We start from the raw sequence: 7,687 nt of genomic DNA on the forward strand, positions 1-7,687 counted from the left end.
AAAAAATCCCTCCAGCTGTAATCGTCACTGCATACGTGTAACTACTTGAGTCACCTTGGTAATTTTGTTATTTTTGTTCTCAGATGAGTCAGGCCGAGCAGGTGCCTGAGGACATGCCTGCATGCCACACAGATGAGCCAGAAGCTACAGGTAAGCTGAGCTCTAAATCTCCTTTGTCATCTCATAAGACACTCAAGGGCAAGAACATGGTTGAAGTTTTGACTTAAACTGACTTTTTTTAATATTTAATGAAGAAAAAAATAATCAGGCTGGATTTGGTTAAATTAATGTGAAGGCATGCTGAGTCTAAATTACAATGCAGGAATGCAGCCTTGAGAATCACCTAAACCTAATGAACTTCTCTGACATATGTAAGGAGTCATATACGGAAAGGCATGAATAGCATTGAAAAAATATGCAAACACTACAGGACTTGTTTCTGTTATGGAAACATACTTTCTATCGCTGTTCTCCAAGTAAAAGCTCCATCATGTTTCAGAAACTGTGTTCCTTTACCGTGTCAGGCATGAAATAAAACTAAACTTTTCCGCTTTGATTCAGTTTGAATGAGCAGAATTATTTATCTTTTCTAAAATAATGCGAGAGAAATGTTTTTCATGAACATACTCCTCCAAGCCAGAATTTAGCATACAGTGAAATATTTTTTACCTGTGCATTTTAAGTGTGTTTTTGGTCAGTTGTCCAGGGTGTCCTTGTACAAGCGTCACCAGTAGTTTGCTAGAACGTTCATTCATTGCACTTCACAACGGACTACTTCACAGCAGGGTTTGCAAGTTTCCCTCTCTTTCCCTCAAATGTAATAGCAGAGGTGTTCAAAATCAGTTTGAATTTTTTTTCTTTGGTTCAACACACCTGGATCAAATAATGGTTAATTTGCGAGCCTCTCCAGAACTTTGACATCGTGTTGAGGTAGTTGGAGCAGAGGCTCATCTAAACTTTCAGGATACCAGGCCTTGAGTAAAGGAACTGGACACCCATGGACGAGAGTAGAACAGAGTAGAAATGCAGTGCATGTCTTCAACCCTGAAGGCATTTGGAAACTGTAATCTTATTTAGTTGTTGCTGCTGCTTTTAGATCAATAGCCATTTTTCTGACAGGCTTTCCAGGCCGTGTTGGTGAATTGCTTGTTTCATTGTGGATACTGACACTCTCAGCAGCTTCAGCCTCCTGACAAGGTTGTTTGCGTTTGTCCTTTGGGTGGATATGTACATTTGGCACCAAAGCACATTCGTCCTTCCTGAACGGTACAATGGCTGAATATTTCCCTGGTGTTTATACTTCCATATAAATGTTTAAACAGAAGAACGTGGCACTGTCAGGCGGCTGGAATATGTATCCAAGGATGAATCAGACTTGTGGAGGTTCACGCTTCTCTTCCTAATACCTTTGCTGATTTATTTTGCTTTTTTTTTTTTTTTTTTTAAACAAGATGTAACACAAGAAAGCAGTTTGAGGTGTTGCTTTAAAGTACGCCACAAAAAATGCCTCCAATTTGCTCAAATGTCGTAAAGTAAGTTATCAAAAACTAAAAAAAAAACTAAAAAAAACACACAAACTCTTTAACTGGTCTTTCTCAGACTGTTTAAATGTTTAGAGGAAAAACCTCACCAACGCCAGCAGATGGCATGGTGTCCTAAATGATTGTGAGAACTTCACCCTGGACCTGTGCGGTAGCTTTTGAAGCACTGACTCCAGTCTCAATCCAGGTCTGGTGAATATTCCCCAAACTCTTGAATGGGCTTTGATTCACATTTGTCTCAAGGCTGAAATGATCCCTTTTGCTTCTGTGTCTTTCTCCACTATCCTTCTTTATTCCACTCATCTTCTATTCTTGTGAACAGCCAGCCTAATCACCTTCTGGTGTGGCTCACCTTCTTTATATATAGTACATAATATTATTAGCTGCCTGCTGGACAACTGACAAATTAGCAGTCTTCCATATGTTTGTGGAGGCACATTTCAGTTTAAAAAAAATAAAGATTTTATTGTCTTTATCTACTATTATTTTTTTAACAAACAGAATTTAAAGTTTTTAATTAGCTAGCCTGAAAATTAATGAAGCAAACACTTGAAGCATTTCACTGTGTTTATGCTTTTGATTAAATCACTAAACTATTCATTGATATTTTTATTTACGGAGATGCTCTCGTAGTCACAGAGTAAACAATCCGTCTTTCAAAAACAAATTGATCATTAAAGTAAAAGTAATAGTATTTATAACTTTTTTGTCGCTGATTAAACCAATTCACAATATGTTGGTTTTGTTGTTTTAAATCAGATGCCAACAAGGACCACCCACAGACACAGCCGGGGATGTTCGGCAGGTTGGCGGGGGGGTTATATGGAGCCACCAAAGCTACAGTGGGTGGCGTGACTTGGATAGGAGGAAAGAGCCTGGACCTCACCAAGACAGCTGTCTGCACTGTAGCTGCCGTGCCTGTAATGGGAGTGGGGCTGGTGAAGGGGGGAGTGTGTGCCGTGGCTGGCGGCGTGACCGCGGTCGGGTCTGCAGTAGTCAACAAAGTTCCTCTAGGAGGCAGCAAAAAGAAAGATAAGTCAGACTGACATGGAGCAGAGGAGACTGGACACACAGCTCACACTCCTGTTGATGTTTTAACATTTGTAAGCGGGAGAAAAAAGCAACTAAGGACTTAGAGCTGCAGTTTGCAAGTTATGCTGTTGTTGTTTTTGTGTTATTTTTATGTAACTAGAGATACAATTCCACAAATGTTTAATTATGTTTTCAAAATGTGTACATAAAAAGAAAGCAATACAGCACACCTGTTCTCATTCCTTCTGATTCAAGACAATCAATGATGATCTGTGCCTTATAAGGAGTTCTTTACTTTCATCTGGAAATAATTCACTTTCAGCTGGTAAATATTAGAAACACTCTGAGTCTGATTTTCTGATTATTCCTCTTCAGATAAACACACGTACTGACAAATGATCAGATAAATCTGATCAAGGACATGGTAGATAAAGTCCAGTTTTTTAATATAGATTTTTATGGGTTGGTTTATTGTGTTTAACCTGAACATTTTGGTGTCTTCCATTTCAATGTGCATGCTTCTCAGATGTATGGCTTTCTTGTGGTAATCTTCTCACCTTCGTAGAAGATTGTTGTTTTAGACATTTTATTTTTATTATTATTATTATTACTACAATAAATGCATTTTATTACTGTGCAAAGGACTTTTTGTAATTAAATCTTTTCTTATTTGTATGCTTTCCTTTTGTTCTTCTTGTAAAATAAAGCTTCAAAGTTTTTCAAATTAATTTATGGAGGTAATTTTCTTTATTTTAGGTAAAAAAAAAAAACAACAACATATAATTCAAATGATTGAAGTTTCACTGAAAAATTGTATGTTTTAATATTTGGAATGAGATTTAATTTCTTCAGTAATTCAGAACTCGTGTATTAGTTGCAGTAAACTGGTACTCCGGTAGCATTATACTGATTAATTATAGCAATTCACTTGTAGTTGGTGCATAAGAATTGGTTAACTGTGAATTATGTTTTTAAATGAATGTTTATACAGAAAGTATGTTTTTATAAACCATTTTTGAAGCCCTCAAAAACAATACACTAACAATACATAAAAAAAAAAAAAAAAATTCCTGCAGCACAATAAAACATTTTCGGTTTCTGCTTGCTAAAAACCATTCACCTACCAGGCTTACAGTTTGGTAATAACAGCAGAAAACAAAGTTAATGCTCCTGCATACGAAGCACACGCGCCACCCTTCTTCCTCTTTCTTTGCCATGTCGTCCTTCACCACACAATCAAATGCATACCACCAGCCAATGTAGCCAATTCTATCAAAAAAAAAACAACTTAATTTGTAATTATTCAGAAATATTTAGAACTAATCTGATAATAATTAGGATAGGGTATGTGGATGAAAATTTGAAGTGTCCAAATCATCGTAGATTACTTAAGTTCTTGTTTGACCGGTCTGTATATTATGCTTTTCACTTCTGTTTTAGCCTAAGATGGTTCTCAAGCCAAATTACTTTGGAAATGCTGTTTTGTATGTTTTCCTAAATGAAATAAATGTTTTTTTGAATCTCAAATTGTGTTTAAAGAGTTTGTTCAGCGCACTGAAAGGTTAAATGTAAGATTATAAACCAAAGAGGGTCAAATGAAATCTGTAAGAAGCAGAAACAACCCATTAGTCTTCTCAGTTAACTTGATAAACAATTAAGTTCCTGAAAATCCTTCAGTATACAACAGTTACATTTATTATTTCTCTTTGTGGCGCCCTCTGACCTGGGCAGAAAGCCACCTCTGACTGTCCTTGATCTGTCCCAGTGTCTTCTGTTGACTCTTTGGGTCACAGTAACCTTTTAAAAGTCAGATCCGCGGGTTTTGTTTGCTCCTAAATGTTTATTTTGTTCAGTCACAGTAGCAAGAATATTGATCCCCCTGCCTCTAACTTATGTGTGAAATAGTTTTTTTCAATGTATATATATAAAACATTTTGTAGCAATTCTTCTGTCTTCAACTTTTGTTACATTTTGTTTTATTGGATTTATCAATTTGATTTATTATACAGAGATTTTAAGGGGTGGACCACCTCAAAGTAGTGCATGATTGTGAAGTGAAAGAAAAAGAGTGGTTTTCAAATTAAAGTCTGAAAAGTGTGGGGCTCATGTTGATTAACTGTATACTCAAAAATAAAACCCAGTGCAATTCATTTCTTTTAGAAGTCACATAATCCGTAAATAGAGTCCACCCGTGTGTAATTTAAACTCTGTAAATCCAACTTTCTGTGAAAGTCTCAGGTTTGTTATGACTGGATGTCGTACATGTGAGCTCATAAACATATTTGTGATCTAGATTCACATAAAACACATACAAAATATTATGTTTTGCATATAGATAGATAAAGATCATATCTTTATCAAGGCACATTTTAGCATAAATATCATTAACCTGTTTTTATTCATCAATATTACAAGCTTGTGATTTTTTTATTTGTTTTACATTTTAATTCATGCAGTTTGTCAACAGAAGTTTTAAACGATTACTTTTTAAACTTGGGGTGCTCCTGCAATGCAGTTTGGTTTTTCCATGCTTGATATATTTGGAGAATTCATACAACAATTCAAATTCGTACAATGAAACCATTAAATACAATTTTAAAGATGTTGTAATGTATACAGCGGTGCTTATACATTTATGTTACAGACTGTCAGTGAACGCACCAGAGAAAAGACTGAGATTCAAGTGCGCACGTGTGTCGTAGAGAACGGATAACATCCATAGACGGATTGTAACCATGTATTGCTGTATGAGAAGCATTTCGTATGACTCGACTAGTAAAGCGACATCGACTCCAATCCAGTGTATTTCTTTATTAGCGTGCAAACATCACAGTTGTCAAGTTAACAACTTTTATATGAAGGACTAACATGAACCAATCATCCTATCTTCAAAACTGAATCAACTGCTGGTTATATATTGTGCGATCATTTACTTAGAAATACATAGTTACTTTTTTTTTTTTTTTTTTTTTATTTTTAAAAACTTGCTTTATTTTTAAAAGTGTTTTTTTTCTAAATGTTCCCGGTTGAATTGCTGAGGTTGCCTCTGCTCACCCGAGGGGCAGTCATAATCACTTGTCCAGATGAAACCACAACCTTTGGGTCAACCTTCCTCTCCTCTGCAGCCTCGGTGTCTCTCTCTGCACAACGACATGAGAACTGTGGTCACATCTGGGTGTCTGTTGATCATTATATTTTTCAAGGTTTTTAAATGAATCACTTACTTCCTATAGTGTGACATAATGGTTCACAGCTTACACCATGTTCTGGAACGCACACAGCTGTGCTACAGTGAATGTATACCTGAAGAAGAAAAACATTATTAGAAATAACAATATGTAATAACAGTGTTTTTTTTGTCAGAGTGCTGCATTCCTTACGTATTCTCTTAGGGGTTCCATTGAATTGGTGTCCACAAAGGTAAACTTTTTGAAAATGAAACGTCGGTAGTGAGTTGGAAATTCCAGACCAGATGAAGGACCCACTGGAACCAGTGTGGAGAGGTAGCGATCGTCTGCATATGGACATCTGGATGGAGACGGAGTAATACTGGGGTCAACGTGGGTGTGTTAAGACAAATAGCACAGCATAACTAGAAAATTTCAGAAGAAATTTAACTGGGGACTGCCAAAGTGTGCCCATCCGTTGGAACCCAGTGTTCTGATGCTGAACATTTGCATCAATGCTAAACTTAGCTAAGATAATATTAATGGCATGTGGAGAATCTCAAGCATGTTGACTAACATGGACTTAATCCATTTAGTAGGTTAAAACTGGTGTATAAGCTAAAATTTGCCAAAATGCTAATGCTAGCCTAACCTCTCTGTTAGCGTTACATTATTATCCAACTCAGCTTGACAGTTATCAGCTGGCATCGCGATTGAGGAAACACATGACTCACGACACATTGTTTTGAAAATTGGCTTTTCACTGATGAATGCAAGACAAACACAGATACAATTAAGCGCGGTTAATGTATGTTGTATTGAAAGATTTTATTCCTCACGAAATCATTTTGGTTGACAATTCAAAGTCCTTAACTGCCGTAAAAGCGTGTTCATCGTTATATTTTTAGTTAAGATATAACTGTAATGTCTTTAATGAAAGCTGAAGATTGTATTTGATAATGAATAAATCTCCTCCTTTATTCTTTGTTGTAGAACTGTCCTTCAACTTATAATATTGTATATTTTTTTATTATTATTATTTTTGAACAGCTTTCTCTACCGAACACAATAAAAAGTTAACGTTGAAATGTAAGTAAATCTCAGTATAAAACAAAGCACTTGTGATATCTTGGTATTTTCACAGAAATATATAAACTTATCTACACATAAACCTGGTAGCCAAGAAACATACTTGACAGTATCAATGTTAATCAAGACATGTCACTTTACCCTAATTTCCCCATTTGTTTTAGGGACCAAGGAGCAGATGGGGAATTTCATCTCCCTCAGGGACCAAAACAGCCACTTGTTCACAGGGGCCAAAAATTCAAGAGGAAGAGGAAGGTGGTGTTATTAAAAGAGGCCAGAAGAGGCGAAGCGAAAGCTTGGAGCTTCTTGAACTGATAAATGAAGATATGCGATTACAAAGAGAAGCAGAAGACAGAAGGGCTCAGGAGAGCAAGGAGAGACTTGACCAATTATTATCTATTTAAAAAAAAATAGCAGAGAAATATTAAAAATAAACTTCTTGAACACTTTTCCAGATTATGAATTTGTCTTTTAATAAACACATGCACATGATTTACAATCTAGACTCATAAGAATGGCTTCATTTTGAATTTTAAATAAGTACAAACATTTTAAATTATATTACATTCAGTTTGGTTCAGTTCACTTTATGAAATAAATATTAAGTAATGCACATCAAATAAAGTTATTTGCACTGAAAACTGCAGAATTTACCTCAGTGACCTATTCCAGGAAAACTTGACAGAAAAAAACAAACATAAAAACAGGAAGTCTTTGGCAGTGTGCCTAAATCTATTAAGGCAAGATCAGAGACATGAGTAACTGCTTTTCATTTTGTTATCCTGTTTATACTTAAAATAAAATCGCAAAAAGTGCCTTTATTTCAATAATCTCTTCTGGCAGTTGTATAAGGGAACA

The 7,687-nt window shown here is 35.7% G+C and overlaps 2 protein-coding genes across 2 annotated transcripts in view; one reads left to right on the forward strand and one right to left on the reverse strand.

The window, feature by feature from the left end:
* The first annotated feature begins 43 nt into the window (after nt 1-43).
* Nucleotides 44-3,207, forward strand: LOC106956591 (transmembrane protein 263-like). Its single transcript, XM_015047525.1, has 2 exons — nt 44-150; nt 2,301-3,207. Exons 1-2 carry the CDS (start codon nt 84-86, stop codon nt 2,585-2,587), a joined length of 354 nt encoding a protein of 117 aa, XP_014903011.1. The 5' UTR covers nt 44-83; the 3' UTR covers nt 2,588-3,207.
* A 2,157-nt stretch (nt 3,208-5,364) lies between these two features.
* The window catches only part of LOC106956592 (protein PRRC2A-like), a 23,029-nt gene continuing 20,706 nt past the window's right edge, over nt 5,365-7,687 (reverse strand). Inside the window, exons 8-10 of the mRNA XM_015047526.1 lie at nt 5,954-6,101; nt 5,798-5,876; nt 5,365-5,713 (exon numbers count right to left, since the gene is read on the reverse strand). Of these exons, the coding sequence (XP_014903012.1) occupies nt 5,586-5,713; nt 5,798-5,876; nt 5,954-6,101 (355 nt within the window). The 3' untranslated portion in view covers nt 5,365-5,585. The remainder of the gene's footprint in view (nt 5,714-5,797; nt 5,877-5,953; nt 6,102-7,687) is intronic.

The sequence above is a fragment of the Poecilia latipinna genome, unplaced genomic scaffold (assembly GCF_001443285.1).
Source record: "Poecilia latipinna isolate Pla-1442-1.1 unplaced genomic scaffold, P_latipinna-1.0 Scaffold831, whole genome shotgun sequence".
Classification (NCBI taxonomy): domain Eukaryota; kingdom Metazoa; phylum Chordata; class Actinopteri; order Cyprinodontiformes; family Poeciliidae; genus Poecilia; species Poecilia latipinna.

What these genes read in the sequence shown, in the direction of transcription:
- LOC106956591 (XM_015047525.1), top strand. Translation starts at nt 84, where the DNA reads ATGAGTCAGGCCGAGCAGGTGCCTGAGGACATGCCTGCATGCCACACA. An exon ending in AGATGAGCCAGAAGCTACAG is followed by an intron (nt 151 to 2,300) that starts GTAAGCTGAGCT and finishes GTTTTAAATCAG; the next exon opens with ATGCCAACAAGGACCACCCA.